The 18876-nt window shown below is 36.1% G+C and overlaps 3 protein-coding genes across 3 annotated transcripts in view; 1 reads left to right on the top strand and 2 right to left on the bottom strand.

Moving 5' to 3' along the window:
• The window catches only part of LOC134211069 (uncharacterized), a 167045-nt gene that overhangs the window by 147600 nt on the left and 569 nt on the right, over window positions 1-18876 (bottom strand). The gene's annotated exons all lie outside the window — the stretch shown is intronic.
• On the top strand, window positions 326-5440 carry LOC134211070 (peptidoglycan-recognition protein SD-like). Its single transcript, XM_062687649.1, has 4 exons — window positions 326-582; window positions 4606-4757; window positions 4832-4979; window positions 5043-5440. Exons 1-4 carry the CDS (start codon window positions 459-461, stop codon window positions 5285-5287), a joined length of 669 nt encoding a protein of 222 aa, XP_062543633.1. The 5' UTR covers window positions 326-458; the 3' UTR covers window positions 5288-5440.
• On the bottom strand, window positions 16460-17448 carry LOC134211071 (SOSS complex subunit B homolog). The gene is made up of 2 exons (XM_062687650.1): window positions 17287-17448; window positions 16460-17231 (listed from the first exon to the last, which is right to left on the bottom strand). The coding sequence occupies exons 1-2, from the start codon at window positions 17304-17306 to the stop codon at window positions 16589-16591; spliced, it is 663 nt and encodes a 220-aa protein (XP_062543634.1). The 5' UTR covers window positions 17307-17448; the 3' UTR covers window positions 16460-16588.

Below are 18876 nucleotides of genomic sequence, written 5' to 3'. Positions count from 1 at the left end.
CCAGGTGCATTTTCCCTTGCCTAAAGTCACTTGTCATGAGACGAGTTTGTATTATTCCATTTAATTCCACTACTTTATTGTACTTTTGACAGATACGTATTTCGACCTCAACAGTAAGGCCGTCTTCAGTGTCTTGTACTTGACTCGACATTTTATGTTTTGCCTTTCTCGTACAAAAAAGTACAAAAAAATAACAGAAAAGTTTCAGCAAGAAGCCGATAATCACAAAAGGTGGATTAATTGGAACATATTAATCACAAATGTGAAAACATTTACTGCTTGCAACTAGAACATATAATGTTTGACTCGAGTGTTTAACTGATAAGAGAACATTTGCGTATACATAATGCCTCGCATAATGCAATCATTCACTTATCACATCATCAAGCATCCGAAACAAAGTTTTGTAATTTCTCTACAATTTGTGAAACGTTTTCGCTATAATCATATTGTTTAAAATGTTAAACAAAAAAATGTGTGTTATGGGACTCGGCATTATTATAATTATACTAGCTCTAATAACATGTGTCCTACCGGGAACTATTTACAGTAGATCGATGGATCCATCTGAATCAGCGGAAGGTAAGTGCGAAAACTTTATTGTGCAGAGTTGTTTATACCTAGACCAAAAATTTCAAATTTCAAACACAGAAGCACCCGCCATGAAAATCAGTCTGCGAAGATGCATGTCCAGAGTGATTAAATTCTAATAACTGTATGAACACTGTGTATTGAACTAATTGAAGTAAAACATTATCGGTTTCTGTTTGACTCAAACTTCGAATAACAGTTGCCATCAAATTCTTATTTTGAACACTTTGAATCAAATTTCGGACAGTTGGATATCCTACTTCATCCTAAGCGTGAGGGTGAGGGGCCGTCCAGAAAAACTTTTGGTGAATAACAATAGCGGTGAAAAAAATACAAATCATTAAAATTTAATGATTTAATTAATAAACGCAAAGCGCATCTTAGGGCCGATGCCCACGTAGCGTCTTTTCAACTCAGCGTTGAAAAGACGTAGGTGTACATCGAGAAAAACCGGTAACGCAGCGTCAGTCGTAACGCCTTAGATCCTTTTTCCATAAAAAAAATAACGAAAAACCAGGTTGCGATTCAGTCTCAACTCCCACAAAAAAAAATTGGAAAGGAAAAATGAAAAAATATTTTTAAAAAAATCCGCCGCGGATGGTTTTTGGCATCACGCCGCCGACACTTTTTGCGTACGCAGTTACAATTTTGAAAATGTTCATGTTTTTTACAATAAGAAGAAAAGAAGAAAAAAAACTTTCAAAAGAATTTCTTGTGGATAATCAGTAAAAATCCAGTAAAGAAATTTCATGTAAAAACTTTGACTTAATTCATATAATCCTGATAAAATTCTGACATTCAGAATGATTTTTGAACAATTCTATCTGAAAAATTTTGCTTGGAAATTTTGCTACTGAGGAAATTCTAATAGAATATACTAAGTTGAAAAGCAGACCAACTTTCGGTTGGAATATGGAGCCGTAGAAGAGAAGAAGACTTTTAAATTTTTCAAGAAAAAATCTTCTGAATTTCCGAAAGATATTAAACAGCCAATGCCACACGAAACACTTTTTCTGTTGATTTTTTGTTTTTGGATTTTTTCAAATTTGGAATTTTGAAATGAAAATTTTTCGGAATACTTTTTTACGCTCTTTGTGAATTCTACACATTTTTTTTTTAATTTTCCAAGTATTTTTTTTATTCGAGGCATTATTTAGAATTTCCACGGAAGAGTCTATGGATTATCTTCAAACAATTCTTTGGATTTTCAAAGAATAAATCTTTAGAATTCTCAAGGTTAATGTTTTTAATTTGCACCATAAATTTTCCAAAATTTCATCGGGAATTCATTCTTCTTCGGGAAGTCATTTTGATTTTTTTTGTAGGTTCAGCTAAACATTGCTTTAATTCTTTACCATTCAAAAATGCACAGGAAATGATTTAAAAATTTTATAGAATTTTCACATCAGAAAATCTTTAAAATTTTGATTTAATTTTTTAAGGAATTCCTACTGGAAATGCTTCAAAAGTACAACCTTTACAAGTACTACAAAAGTACAATTTTTTCGTTATTTCCACTTGTAAAAACATCGGAATTTCGTCGGGAAATTCATTATTGGTATTTCAGATGAACTTTTTTCGATATTCTACTGGAAAATCTTAGGAATTTCCATCGGAAATATTTTGGCATATTCCGAATAATTTCTTTTGGAAATTAAAAAACTGCTGAAAATGTCTAAGAATTTCTTTTGGAAAACGAAAAAAAATTCCATTGGAAATTTAGAAGAATTTTCTTTGAAGATTCATTAAAGTTGCCCAGGATTTTGAAGGAAATCCTTAGAGATTCTGTAAAAAAAGTTAGCTGGATTTTTTTTTCTAATTCATATTGGAAATTCTTCGGAATTTGATGTTTATTGGAATTTTCATCGTAAATATGCATTTCGGATCCTTCTACGGATTCTTATAGTTCTTTAAAATTTCTACCGAACGTTTTCGGAACTCTTCCACAGAATTTCGGAAAATAATGTCGTTGAAATTCTAAAGATTTTTCTGTGGAGACTCGAAGAACTTCTTGTCAATATTCCGAAGGGTTTCCTTGCAACTCCAGAATAATTATTCTTTATAATTAAGTAGATCTTGGAATTTAAAACTAATCCAAGCAATAAATATAGGCAATAGTTTAGGCTTAAAAAGCTGAGTTTTTATTATATTGAATATTTAGGATAATTGATCGAAAAATTTAATAATGCACCTAAATGTTCTAAATGCACAAAATTCTAATTGTTGCGCATGAAAAAGGTTATGACATAGAGAAGCTTGCATTTAAAAAATCAACATGAAATTCTAAATAAAATGCTTTTTAAATTCATAAAAGGGTCTTAGAACTTAGGAGATTCCTGCGATATGAAAAAAGCGGCAGTGTTCCAGAAAAAATCCCTCCAATTCCTAAAACAATCTAGGTTAAAAAATTGTTATAATTACGATTGAAATTGAATTCCAAAACAAATCTCAACCCTTTCAGGACGGATTGGTCATATATGCCCAGCGTTTTAGGTTGTCTATAAAATCACAAAAGAGAGCTAGGCCACCATTTTCTTCAGTACAATTGTTCATCAAGATATTGGCTTTACAGAAAAAAATATGGGAGCCTAAATTTGACTGTCCTCGAAAACTCAGATATCCGAAACCTTGGGAAGATTTCGATTCTACGAGCATACAATTGAAATTGAAATGTTTGAATCATTCTGAACACTCAGATAAGATGGGTCATCCTGAACGTTAAGCCAGTGATTAATATTCAGGAATACGAGATGCTCAAGGTACTCCAGAATGCTCTCAAGTTCAGCCCACGATACTGGTAGATATTTTGCAATGTCCTCATCATCGGTATATACCCAATCCGACGCAATAAGCATATGATCCTAATTTCCATTAACATGAGATCCAAGGGACAAGGTACCCAAAATTATCTTGAGTCAACATCAAGTTGCAAACATTACGACTTCCAGGACCATTGACTGAAGCATATTCGAGATGTGGTATAGAAGTTCCCTGGAAAATTTTTCGAAAGAACCATCTGAGTGACCGAGAAAATATTTTTAGTAAATTTTTAAAAAAATTGTAATTTTTTATTTCTAATATTGATTTATTTATGGAATGTTTGTATTTTTTCCGTGGAAAATTTTGATTTCTTTATGAAAAATTCGTTTTTTATATTTGCAATTTTTGGTTTTTAAAGTGTTAATTTATTTTTGTTTTGTGGAAAATTCTTAATTGTTTATGGAAATTTTGCATTATTTGTAGAAAATTTGATATTTTTTATTGCTCATACCATAATTTCTTTATTGGAAATTTCCTAATTGTTGGAAAACTTTTAAAAATTTTCAGGCTGCTTTTTTACTTCTGTCGATTCGTATCTTAAAACATCAACTCATGGAAGGCCTGTTGTAGCTTGTGAAAATAATAAATGAAATCGCATCGGCTCAATAGACCTGCTTGGATGCTTAGCGATACACGGATACATCAAAATTTTTGAATTCATGAATATTTATAATTTCTATGCTGAGTTTAGCTTGATTTTGAATCAGTTGAAATTGTCCATCTTCAAAATTGATCGGATTAACCATATGTTTTAGTTACAAAAGTTTTTTTTCTTAAATTTTTGTACTTGAAAAAAACCACGTGGTCATAGGGGGGGGAGGGGGGTCTGCCAAATGACCACGATAAGCCACATGGGGGGAGGGGGGTTGAAAATCTTCAAAAATATGACCACGTGGTTTCTGGATGGCCCCTGATTTGCGATTTCCCTGCGAACTGAAAATGTAATTGAGGAAACATTACTTTGTTATATTTTATGGGAATCCTTATACAAATTGAATTCTTTGAAATATAAATCGGCAAGGTAAATTATCGGATCTTCCTAGTTCCTTAAATAGATCTTTAGTAGAAATTAGTGATTGGTTTAAAAAAAATCCTTTTCTTATAAATACTGTTTTCCTGTTCCACGGTCTAAGAGCGTTAATAGGTATTGAGTATTGAATGGAAGTTGATGATTGCATACGCTTCATTTTCCAGCGCCAACAACAACCGAAGCACTTCCGCCAATACGAATCATATCCCGTCGAGAATGGCTGGCGCAACCGCCGAAAGACGATCTTACTGAATTGAATGTACCAGTTGGGCAGGTCATCATAATGCACACCGCAAGCAGGAACTGTCGCAACCAGGTGAGTACCTACTAGGTAGCTACTACAACAGATGTTTTTTTTTTGGAGATACAATAAACATTAACTGTTTCAAGACGGAGTGCGGGGAGCGCATTCGCATGCTTCAAAATTATCAGATGAGTCACAATGGCTTCAGTGATATTGGATACAATTTTCTGATTGGTGGCGATGGAAACATATATGAGGGGCGTGGTTGGACGTTTGTCGGAGCCTTCCTCATAGGTTGTATTGCATAGAATACTAGAGATAACCTTAATTGTAAAATAAATGTTCTATAAATTTTAGGTCAAAATGCTAAATCTCAAGGCATTGCGTTCGTCGGTAACTACAACCGCGATACTCCAACGGAAGATCAAATGGATGCATTAGACGGGCTGCTAGCAAATGGCATTAGAAATGGTTACCTTAATTCTAGCTTCAAGCTTTTTGGAGCCCGTCAGTGGCAAGCTACGGAAAGCCCTGGACAGCATCTATACGATCTTTTGAAGAGCAATGAACATTGGACTGATGTTTTATCAAACAGTAAATAATCTACTAATGAGGCACGGTATACCGTATGTATGCCGTGCTAATGAGGAAGGCAGTAGGGCAGTATGCTTGAAGTAACGTAGACTATCATAGTAGACTATTGCTATGAATAAAGAAATCGCTTTGACAGTACTATCGAACCCGAACGGACGTTTTTACTCAAAACCCAACTTAATTCACCGAGTAGTGATACTGCCTTTCTCGCATTGAGCCAAGACACCAACCTTATATGGTGCTAATATGGTTCGATGTAGGGATCCTATATTAAGAGATGTGCGAATACTTTTCCAGACGATTTAGCAACGCTGTTACTTTTGTAAACAAACGCTGCCAGCACTTGCTATGGCGCAAAATGTTGGAGCTCGAACATGACTTTGCGCATAATGGCATTTTCAGATTTCGTTATCTAACGTCCAACAGTGCATTATCACTAAAAGAAAAGTGCAATACAAATGAACAAAGTACCATGCATAAACTAGACTATTTCAACTTGCCAATGTAAAACAAATCGTTTATTCGACAAAACTTATCGTAAAATCTTTTTCATTACAATCGCAATACCTTTCAATCCGCAAAAATAACAATGTTCATTTGGCTCTGATTCTGACAGCTCTCAATGCTCGATTGGCTCAAGATGGCCGCTTTCGCATATCTCTGAATGCAGGATCCCTAGTTCGATGTACCATTTTCTTTATAACTAAACGCAACTGTCGATCGTTAGCTACGAGACGAGCCAGCCTAGGGCTGAAAGTCTCGCTAAAAAAAGACAAAAAAAAGATCGTTATCAAATTCAATAGTGATCAACTAGGTTTTACCACCCCCTGTCGAACGAAACTTGTTGCGAAAATTGGTTGAGTATTACGATATGAAAAGTTGTCTGTTTTTCATTGCTTTTGTGCACACATATACACACACGATACCTAATAATAGAATACGCCGCTTAGTGACTGTTGCAATTTAAAAACTTGAAAAATTGAAAAGTTTTAACAGTTTTGATGGATTTTTAGTCACATTTGGTCGGGGTTCTGCTAAAACGCACCAAGCGTCACTAAAACATGAAAATTTAGTTTTAGTGTAACAGATTCAATTTATTACAAACTATATCGGATATCCCTCAACCCTACCCGTAACACTGGGTAGACACCTTTACGTGGTGTGTTACGGGGTAAGATCTATACCACGGTCACATTGCCAGCTACAGGCAAATCCTGACCCAACGAATACCTTCCCAATATCCAACTCCGTGCTACTTATGAGAGTGTCGCTGAGTGGAGAGCCTCTCTAGTATCACGTCAACATTTCATGTCCCTCCCCTAGTAGTGGTTAAGCATATGCGGTATTTCGAAAAATTTCGTTTCAGGTGGTTCGAAACGAAATTCCGCGGAATTTCGCGGAATTTAAGCATGGCGAAATCTGATTTCTTGATTTCGTTTCGTTTCGTAAAATTACAAAAATTTCGCTAGAAAAAACTAGCTTCTAACGAAATTTAACGGAATTCCGCGGAATCTCGAAACAAATTTAAACTAATCCATACTTTATATAATAAAAAATTTTGGCTGCGCCGCTGAACAAAATCATTAAGTTGGTTTCAAAGCTTTAAGTTATACAATTTTTTCTATTAACGCTTACTACATAACCCCATCCTTAGTCGACAAATACGTAAGTAGTTTTCTTCTATAAAACGTCTTCAGTGTTTCCATAATTTAAATTTTGTGATATTTTTTTTACTATTTGCACAATATGAATGCGGAATCGATCGTGTTGCTGCTGGTCATGGGACGGCAGCTAGTCCGGGAGAACGCGAAGAGAAAAAAATCTACCTCGCGTAGCAGAAATTTGTCTAACCAGTGTGCAATCGATCGTGTTGATGCTGATCACGTCAGCTAGTGTGGGAGAATGCGAAGTGATAAAACTAATGTCTGCATCGAATAGCACAAAATTATTTAGTGCGGAATCGATTGTGTTGTAGAAGATTATTAAACGAAGCACATTGATCTTGCGTTGGATTGATTTGAAACACAGTTTTCGTCTTCTTGTTTTCAAAAAAAACTTCGTTTACAATAAATATTTTGTCGCTTACCAAGGGGTTTCACATGAATTACCTTCTCAACCAACGATTCCTTTTCCGTAGCGCTCACGGAGATGCAGAGCATTCCTCGGTCTCTTAAAACAATGAGTGTTAAACTAATTTTCCTCTCATAATCCTAAATTGACTATAAGCACGTAACCAGCATTTATTGGTCATTAATTGGAAACTCCGAAGCAAGTATACAATAAGAATAACTTTTTTGTATCCCAAGAATATTATTTAATTGGTGAGCTGTGCATATTTGCTGCTTCTCGGCCAATTAGCAACTATGATGTGTTCAGTTAATTAAGCTAATAAGCTCTTCTTTGACTATTTGCACAATATGTGAGGAACATTGCAGATTTGTGGGCATTTCTAGATCTTCGCATGGAATTTGCAAAAAAAAAATCAGAGGTTAAAAAATCATTAAAATGGCTGAGAATTCCTTACTTATGATTGCTTTCAGCACATACTGACCATAACAGCTGTTCTCATATGCCAAGAACACACACACAATAGCTCAGTTTGTCGAGCTGATTGTATATAAGACTATAGGTCTGTGAAATTCAATCTGAAATACATATCTTTGTGCATTTTAGAAAGGTGCACAGGATTCTTCTAGTGAGCAAATGTATGCTTTATATTTAGATTAACATTTGAAAATGGCGTAACAGCCAAGAAATATTCCTTCTGATTCTTTGTCTACATGTATAGCCATATATGTGGACGAAGAATCAGAAGGAATTAATTTTCGCTGTTACGCCCTTTTCAAATGTTGGTCTAGATACTTACTGATATAAAACTGATATAAAATTGATCAGATTCGGGAACACACGCTCCACGATTAATTCCTTTGAAAGCGGCACAAATGCTGGGGTATTGCCTTATCGCCAATGGTATATGCGGCGAGAATGTGACGATTTATCATAGATTGCCTCTTCAGTTATTATAACTCTTTTGGTCGCAAAACAGTTATTCGACTTCGAAAAAGTGGAATCAGAATTGCGTACATAATGTAAAATCAATTCAATAAAATTCCGCGGAAAAAAAATCAAAATTTCGTTTCGTTTCGAAAAATTTCGAATTAAATGAACCTTGATTTCGTATCGTTCCGAAGTCTCGAAAGAAATCTATATTTCGTTTCGTTTCGATCCGAATCAACATAGACATTTTAAATTTCGTTTCGTTTCGTTCCGTTAAGAAAAAGTGTGTTATCGCATACCCTTAGTAGTGGTACAGATGTGCGTAGTACGGAGTAGTAATCCTCACGCTTTTGTAATTTTTGTCTTAAATTGAATTCAAGGACTATACCTACTTTAATTTCTGATAGCAATCTGGACAGTAATTTCAAAAGAAACATGAGTTTTACTCCACTTTAATTTTTTCATTAATTTGGAATTTGAATATTTTATTATTTTCGAATATTTATTTCCTCACTTTTCCATATTTATATGTTCAATATTTACTTAATTTCATGTCATATTTTTATACTCTCATATTTTCAAATTTTGCTATTTTTTATGATTTCATAATTTTATAAGGTTGTTGCTGCCATACACTGCTGATAAGGAACTATATTTCATATTTATATATATATATATATATATATATATATATATATATATATATATATATATATATATATATATATATATATATATATATATATATATATATATATATATATATATATTTCAAATATTCATATTATCACGTTCTCAGTTTATCATGTATTCATATTTTCCTATGTTCATATTTTTATATTTTCATTTTATCTTGTTTTTATATTTTCGTTTCTTCGTGCGTTCATATTTTCATATATTTATGTTTTCATTTATTTATATTTTCATATATCTTTATTTATATATATTTATATTTTTTTATATTTATTTTTTTCATATACATTTATATTTTCTTATTTTCATACTTTCGTTTTCTCATATTTTAATTTTTATAGCATGTAAATATAATTGTGTGAATGTGAAAGTGCGACGTTATTTTCATATTTTATACTTTCTTATTCTTATGCTTTCATGTGTTGTATTCTCATAATTTTGCTTGTTTAAATGTTTACTTCTTATATTATAACCGTACGATCCGTCCGCGCCTTCCAAAAGGATAAGCGGATGGTTTAAGCGCCACTCCTAATGGAGACCATCCACCTGTTCTAGGGTTGCCCGGCCTAAGACCTTTCAGGGGAAAGGGTTATTATCTTCCAATAATGGAAGGAAAGCGCGAAGATCGACAGGCTATAGGGATTCCAAAGAAAATTACTCCCCCTTCAAAACACGCTCGATCGTTAAGAAGAGCAAAAACAATCTAGTTGAAGGCAGAATATCCGCTTACAGTCGTTATCATCATCGGTTGGCTATAAACAGCTCACCCCGATCAGATCTGAAAAAATGGAGAGTGTCCGTTGGATGGATTCAGGGCCAACTTCCCCAGAAAATGCTACAAAATAACGAAACCGGGTGACATGGAAACCTTCTCTACATTACCTCTTCTCGTTCCTGCGAAATAAACAAGTCGGATTGTCTGTGGTACCTTATAACATTTTATTCCAGCTCAAACACAATGGTTAACCCGTTCATTTCATACACATCGATTTAGGGTTTTCGTAGGCCTACATTCTATAATTCAAAAACTCTCTCTTCTTCCTCTAATTCTATTCACGCTTAAAGTCATTCACACAATTTTGTGTTTCGATCACACAAAACGGGCCTAATCTGGAACAACACATTTTATGAGTAACTGCCATGTTACTCATTTTAGTGTAATTGACGGTTAACGATTTCCGATGAGTTCATTTCACACAGTGAGAGAGCGGTCGGAAAACGGACCTAACCTCAATTATATTTTTTCATGTAAATTGAAAATTATCGCAACATTTTTATACTATTTCAGAGGAGTCCCCATTTGTTTCGATATGACCAAACTAAAGTGTGATGCTTATAGTCGCACATTTTAGTTGTATCGTATCGAAACATGACGAAAATCCTCAGGAAAAGTAATTTTCGTTGCGATGCATGCCGGGCGCAACCGCCATCATGGCGATCAAAATGGACTTGACAGTTCGAAGCAAAGTTTCGTACACATATTAAAAGAATAAAAGACATTACACAGCGACTGTGCATGTCTTACACATAATTTTCACACAGTTTGCTATTCTCTCGTGTCATCATCGTCATGTGTGAAAATTATTCATGCGATGTGTAATTTACTTTAAGCGTGTTCGCTTCTGTTCTCTCGCAATCTAATTACCTCCTATCACGTGCTTTTGTGCGATGTGGGCATTCACTTTCTGTCGGATCGGCTAATCAAAAGTAGCCTCTCATTTAATTTGCTTGCATGCGTTTGTTCTACTCACGGACCATCTGTATTATTGTTGCCGTTGTACTCCACGGCGGGGACGCTGCTGTTGGTTGCTCGCCGGACGATGGTGTTGACCGGTGGAATTTTCTTTAAGCGTGTTCGCTTCTGTTCTCTCGCAATCTAATTACCTCCTATCACGTGCTTTTGTGCGATGTGGGCATTCACTTTCTGTCGGATCGGCTAATCAAAAGTAGCCTCTCATTTAATTTGCATGCATGCGTTTGTTCTACTCACGGACCATCTGTATTATTGTTGCCGTTGTACTCCACGACGGGGACGCTGCTGTTGGTTGCTCGCCGGACGATGGTGTTGACCGGTCGACGAACGGCGCGGTGCCGCAGGCGGCCTAGTGAGCGGACGACGCCTACGCACGTGCTCCACGGACGGAGATGGCGACGCTTGCCATGTGCTTACTTGACGGAGAGGGTGACGCTTACCTACGGCTCATCTAAACGATGCCGGTCTCTTACACCGCGGTCGCGGTGCGCGCTCTTTTGCGGTTCCTCCTTCTACGCTACGCTAGTCCTCATGCGCCGACGGCGCCTCGCCAACGAGATGTGGACTTTACTGCTGCTGCGCTCTCGGTCGTCACCGACAGCGGGAAAACGGTTGCTGTTGCTGACTTACTTTGCCTTCGCCCTGCCTGGGCGCGAAATTGACGGTCGCGGACCCTTCCGGCAAAGTGGACCGCCGGGAAACTTTGACGCTGCAGAGTGGGGTCAGGAGTTGTCGCTGGCTGATACTGGTGAGGTAACGGGCTTTCGCACACTTGCCACAAATCTAGGAACGAAACGTGTTTCCCACGCTATTACCATCCCACCAAAAAGCACATTGTAAAGCACGTGAATTACCTGATATTTGTTCCACACTCGCACACTTCCTACTGCTAGCACGCTTGTTTGATTGCACAATAATTTGATCGACTGACCGTTTAGCTAAGAGAGAGAAATTTAACTCGAATTAGCAAGTTCAAGGGCCCTCCATGTCACTACGTTTTACCTGGAAAATCACCTCACGACGCGAACTAAAATGGACTACTCTTGCCTCTTCCACAATCCAGATCAAACTGATCGAGTCATAGTCAAGAATCCTCAGATCAAATGCAATGCAAGATTGTCTTAATTCTTGGCCTTCGGTTTTGACCTCACGAAGTCCCTAGATCGCATTTCCCCCTCCTAACGATCGAAGTACAGGAAGCAATTGATCCATTCGGATTGCAGCCCATTTTGCCTGCCGATCTTTCCCGAAAATTATCAAAGGGTATTGTTGGGATTTTCCCCAGGTGGATGGTCGCCACCCGAATCGGTGACGTAGTCACACGCGCTCGCCACATGGTCTGCACGTTGGTCTAGAACATTCTTAGCGTTTTGTGAGCGCGAGAGTAATTCAACGTGAAAAGAGCTTTTGAAACGCGGTGTATTGGACTGCTAATCCATATATATAAAACTCAATGTTTGTATGTTTGTATGTATGTTCCAGCATAACTTCTGAACCCATTAACCGATTTCAATCAAATTTGGACAACACATTTTTTATCTTAAGGGATGGGATGCTCTTTGGAAAAGGGGGAGGGTGTGGGGGGAGGAGTATTGCTAAGTTATAGATCAACTCAGGGTGAACCCCTTGGCTGTTTTCAACCAAATTTGGAACACACATTCTTTATCTTTAGGAGATGACGATAGGAGGGTTAGAGACGCTCTTTGGAAAAGGGGGAGGGTGTGGGGGGAGGGGTTTTGCTAAGTTATAGATCAACTCAGGGTGAACCCCTTGGCTGTTTTCAACCAAATTTGGAACACACATTCTTTATCTTTAGGAGTTGACAATAGGAGGGTTAGGGACGCTCTTTGGAAAAGGGGGAGGGTGTGGGGGGAGGGGTATTGCTAATTTATTGATCAACTCAGTGTACCAGTGTACCAGTGTACCCTTTGGCCTTTTTCAACCAAATTTGGAACACACATTTTTCATATTAAGGAGGTGACGATAGTGTGGTTAGAGATGCTCTTTGAGAAAGAGAGGGTATGGGGGGAGGGGTATTGTTCAGAAATCGATCAACTCAATGTAAGTCTTGAACCTTGCAATGATTAATGTGTTTCCTTCTGGATGGTGGATGTGATTGCTTCTTTAAAAGTAGGCGTATATAATAAATAATGGAATAAGGCAATGGTGAGTGTGATCCCTTCTTTAAAAAAGGGGGTTTACTAGGAATAATGCATCGGTGGATGTTTTTCCTTCTTTAGCAATTGACGCTTGCCCGGAATAAGGCTATTCATACCAACGATCCCTTTTTTAAGATCAGTCAACGCTTCCACAAGCCTTCTTTTAATCAAATGATGAAGTATCAATAAGATAACATAATCACTCTGTTGACCAATTGATTTTATCTTTTTCTGATTGCGAAAAAAAAACTGCAAACCAAACCTGCAATTCCGAGCAAGGCCGGGTACATAAAGCTAGTATTTGATAAATTTGTGAAACTATTTACAAAAACTATTAACTAAACTACTTTCTATATTTCAATTATTAAATTATACAAAATATTTACAAAACTGTAACGGACCGAATGGCCGTTACAATATTTCATATTTTAGTTATTTAATGTATTTCCATATGTTCATTATTTATATTTTCATATATCCATATTGTCATATTCTGATATTTTTGACCCTTCCTTCGGAAGTGTCACAGATAATTAACAGATAGAAGCTATACCAAAAACCCTCCTCAGAAAAGAAAAAACGTAAAAAATTAAAAAGATTTCTTCAGTGTAGGCTAGATAGTAAATGTGAGCATGTTTTGAGATACTGATAGACCACTTATATGCATGTATGGGTACGTATGTGAGCAAATTCTGAAATATAATACCACATAAATCTCACTCATTTTTAAAATATTAAACAAGATTAGTTTTACTAAATTAGGCATCCATAAGACAAAATACATGTTCTTATTGAACGCTATTGAGTTTCGTTCAGATCAATGACTGATTTAGTTAGTTCTGTATTAATTAAAATCTAGGTCTTTGGAAATTACGAGTACCTATACATGATCCCAACGTTATAATAGTTACTATCCATGTTATAATAGTTATTCAATCCGACGAGCGCCTAATAGATAGGCAGCTTGACGTACAGCGCGTTATCATTCGTGTTGTTGTAACCAGTACTGAGATTTTCATTTTCATTGAGGGAGATCACGCGATATTTACATTCTATTCTCTCTTGCTTTCAAAGAAAACAAAAACAATTAAAGGAGTGCCGCTAAATTTTCACGGATTTTTATTTCATGAAAGCGCATCAAACTATTGTAAATAAGCTGTTTCTTCTTCAAGAATGTTACTTCTAACCCGAAAACAAGGAACAATATAATCATTTTATCGACTAGTCATCGTTATTTGCACAGATCTATCAAAACTATTCAGAAATTTAGATTTTAAAACGAAGCCACATTCCCATCATGACTGCTTGTAATGTGACAGGTGACCGGGAACCCGCTACATTTTCATTTGGTCTCTTGAAAATGAAAATGCAACTGTTTTCGCTTTCACATGACGGTCACGAAAACTAGCAGTACTGGTTGTAACTAAACCCATGAAATTCGCCTTTCGGTAGGCTATTAATTGATCATTTTACTTGTTCAATCGCCGTGGGAAGTTGAGTAGTTTCATCTCGTTTAAAATACTGGTGTCTGAAAATATTTCCTTATAATTAAGGAAGGGTCGAAGTCTCACTGTAGATGGATTAATCTGGGTTTTATTTATACTTTCATATTTTAATATTTTCTTATTTTCAAATTTATATATTTTTATATGTTTATGTTTTCATTCTTTTATATTTCTTTTTATCATAAATGTTCAGGTTTTTATACATATATACATATTTTTTTATATTTTAATATGTTCATGTCTTCATATCGTCATGTTGTAATATGTTGACATTTTCTTTTCTTGGCACTTTACATTTGCATATGGTTATTTTTAGCATATATATTTTTTTTCATACTATCATATTCATTATTAATAGATTTTGATCCCTTCATATTATCATATTTTCTGATATCTATTTTTCCACATTTTCATATAAATTTTTATTAAAAATTTATAAAACTGGTGTACAAAAAAAAAATACGGGAAGTTTGAGAGGGCATCATTTACCTAGGTCGTTATTATCTGACAAAATTTTGATAGGTTCGATGACGAACTTTTTTTTCTATATTTATTCTTAACATTTCCATACATTTTCTTAAATTACCACAAAGCTCCTTATATTTTGAATAATCTCGCTGAAACATTTATAAACAATCATCTTGTCATAAACGATTAACCTAACCAAATGACAATTATTGATCTTTACTTTCAGAAACATTGGGTGCTGACGAAGATTCTGAAGCAGCATCACACTACAAAGTCTAATATTACTACAATTTATTATTTCAGAAATATGCTGCAGATTGCAAAATCAATGCAATTGTTTTGCCAACATTTATTTATTCATATTACATTCAAGAACAAAACATCACATTTTACAATATCGATACCAATAAAAATATAATATTTATGCTTTTTCGCCAAGAAAAGCACCCCTTAATAACCCATCCAAACTCCAACTCCAGATACCTATGAAGGTCGTGCGAGTTCTCCGCATCTTCTTAAGTAGGTATCTAATCAACACTTCCCACCCAAATCCCACTGATCGTAAGGACCTGGCCAGGTGCTGAACAAAAGGATCGTTGAATGAAAAACATGCTAAGCCCCAGGCTGCTTTTCTGGCGCATCTAACGTCCCAATCGACAGCCAACCCAGGATAATGTGCGATCAGATATGCTATGCTAACTATATCGGATATCCCTCAACCCCATCACTGAAGATATCCTTCATGAAATGTGGGCATGAATAGATTTGAAATATTTCCGTTTTTATTTTAATATCAAAATACCACAAGTCAAAAACGCATCTGGTGCGGTTCCGCTGAACCCCGATCATTTGATATAACTGCAACTTGACAAGGGGCAAATTGTGGCAGATAATCTCATACGCTAAGTAATTGACTTTGATTTAATACCTGAACTATCGAGATGTAAGCGAATGTAAGGTATGTATGAAATCAGTCTTCGTTATTTTGCCATTACTCTTGTGAAACTTCAAGTAGGCCTTAACCTCAGACTTTTTTATCATAACTTGATGCAAATACTGCTATACTACTGTTGTGCAGGATATTACCTATAAACCTTTAATTTTCGCACAAAAGTTTAGTCACAAGGAAATGATGACACAATGCACCATGCGTCTCCATATGCCTGTATCCTTATATGATGAACATGTTCAAATAATAAAACGTCTGAAACTATAACCTATTACGCTAAATTGCATAATAAAGGTATTTGGTAACTTGGAAACTTGGTACTAACACGTTTCGAAGAATTTGCAAAAAATCTTTCTCTAGCTTCTAAATTGGCAGGCTATTTGGAGCAAATTTTGGAGCTTTGTAGGGTGCAACTTTTTATGGACTTAGTATCGCCATGTCTTATGCGGTCCAAAATTTATTTAGGTTTTATATAGAAAAAACATTTTCTTCTACGGCTGAATCTATGATCGGCACAACAACTGTTTTCTCGACCTTATTGTACTACTCCATTTTAGAATTTTTTTTTATCAAGGGGATAGTTATAGATAATCCCCTGCAAAATAAAATATAAAATTTTGGGTCGTTCGGAAACAAGAATATGGATGATTATCTACTAAATGTTATCGTTTTATTGAAATGTTGACGTTTCCAGAGCATAATATACAAATAGAAATATTTTAAGCCGACTGAATATCATAAACATTTAAGCCATAATAAAAATAAAAACTGTATCCTTTTGTCGACTATCTCCTTTCACTTTTCGCTGAGCTTCCTTTCGTCTGTCCACTGCGGCCCGTTCTCGGAGCATTCTTGGGGGAAGATTTGCTCTGCTCTGCTCCACCGGATGTGAAACGAGCTGCCGATTGACCTGCTTTCAAACCTCCCGTGCCACCCGGTGTCCCTCCGCCGGCTATAGATTGCGGTGGTCCAGAATCGCTAGAAGCCGCTTGACGGCCACCAACTTTAGCACCAGCAGCATTCGCGGATGCTGCTCCATTACCGTGAATAGGCGCATTGCCCACACTTAGATTCGGATTCGGTTCGCTCATGTTGACCATCTCATTGAAGGTAAAACAGAAATCCCCCAATCGGTGTATCTCTCCGTTCTTTCCGGAGTATAAGGTCAGACATTGCCGCCAAACTGCTGCGTATCCTTTCGTCAACCGCACGATATCTCCCGGCATCAGCAGTTTGCCCGGTTCGTCCCACACGGATACATTGATGGCAGCACTCTGATCCGCCACCTTGAAGGTACGAACCTCTCTGTTCTCCTTGGTTAGTGTAACGGGTCCTACATCTAGCACGATGAAGATCACGTTGATGTTTTTCAAACCAGGGTAGATATCCTTTATAGCTATTATTTCGATTGGGTTCGGATGAGGTGCACTGGGAAAACATTGCTAAAGATAATATACTTAACCGCAAATACTAAAAAACGTACCTGTGAGGTGGTAGGGCCATTATGCGATAATTTGAAAAAAGTCGTTTCACAAAAAAACTCTAAAATTCAAAAATTTAGGGGGATTGAATTCTTCATATGATTTTGTTTATGCTTCTTTTGTTTGCCGGCTGTTTGCAAACTGTCAGTCCAACAAACAAAAAATATTTGTAATCTGAGCATCTGCGAGCATTAAGTGACGTGAGGTTATCCCTTCTATTCTTGACGTAGCACTACGTTTTTCTTTTGAAAGCCCGTTTTTACTACAAATTTATTGATATTGACTGATTCCCTGATGGTAATAAAACGCACCAATTTTTTTAGAGACCTTTAAAATTGTCACCATCGCCAATCATATTAATCTGCATAATTTGCAGTTGTGGGAAATAATATGATAATTAACTTTATAAAAAAAATTTCATAGTTGACAGGGATTGAATCCAAAAGAGAATAAAAAAATCTCTCACTTATCATCTCTGTATGCATATACAATAGTGGTAATAAACTATAGAGAAAGATTATCGCGGTCGTCACTGGCGAAACATCTTTTGCTAACATCTTCAACGAAGGAAAAATCAGTAGGTTTTGACAGATAGGTACCCAACATGTTTGGGAAAGATAACAAAGGGAACCGCAGCGACAATCGTCCTCTATAGTTTATTACCTCTATTGCATATACGATATGTAGTATACCGAGAGACTTTTTTTTGCAAGCTGTCCTGACAGAGTACTGATTCGGGAGGCCATACCTCATGATAAATTTCTTTTAAAAAGCTCCAAACGCGGAGAGCACTGGTTCTGATTATGCATTTCAACTTGTTCTTCAGAGCTGTGGGTTCCCCAACACAAAATGAGCGGAAACAAAGCGAGAATCATCACTTCTCTGTGGGGGCTGCCTGTTCCTTCTGTTTTTTTTTGCACTTGAATACAAGTTTGATAAATTTGTTATCATGATTTGTATATGATTCGGAACAGTTTTTGCCTTTCTTTTATCGTTATTCGTTATCGTAATGGTATTGGAGACGACTGGAAATAGTTTTTATGTACACGTAAAAAAATTTAATGTTGTTTATTATTAATATTTCTAATACTTTTTTGCCAAAGCAGGCGCTTAATGACATGTATAAGAAAAACTTATACATCGCATTAGTCACATACATTCGGAAACTTATACTTTTCATTAACTTATGAATGTTATTAGCTTTTTGATATGGGATCATTCATTAGGTGGCATAATGAAGAGTATAAGTATTTTCGAATGGTTTTTTGCCATAACATATAAGGTTATTTTTTTACGTGTAGAGATTTCGGCTTTCTCAGTCTTATAAAACCATTAAACAATTAGCGTTTTACTCTGCCCGACGTTTCGACCATTGGATGTGATCTTTTTCAAGGGAAAAAAATGGTCATCAGAGTAAAACGCTTATCATTTACTGGTTATTCGTTATTTATTGTAAGCGATTTCTGCAAACCCCTTTCAGTTGATTTGACAGATCTTATGACCATTTCTGCTGGCGACGATTTTGACGTCAATTTGTTCGCGACGATTTCAATAATAAATTGGTGAAATCTGGCCTAATATTTGGGCCTACA

The sequence above is a fragment of the Armigeres subalbatus genome, chromosome 2, assembly GCF_024139115.2.
Source record: "Armigeres subalbatus isolate Guangzhou_Male chromosome 2, GZ_Asu_2, whole genome shotgun sequence".
Taxonomy (NCBI): domain Eukaryota; kingdom Metazoa; phylum Arthropoda; class Insecta; order Diptera; family Culicidae; genus Armigeres; species Armigeres subalbatus.
The sequence above is the reverse complement of the archived record's forward strand: the minus strand, read 5'-3'. Positions and strand labels throughout refer to the sequence as shown.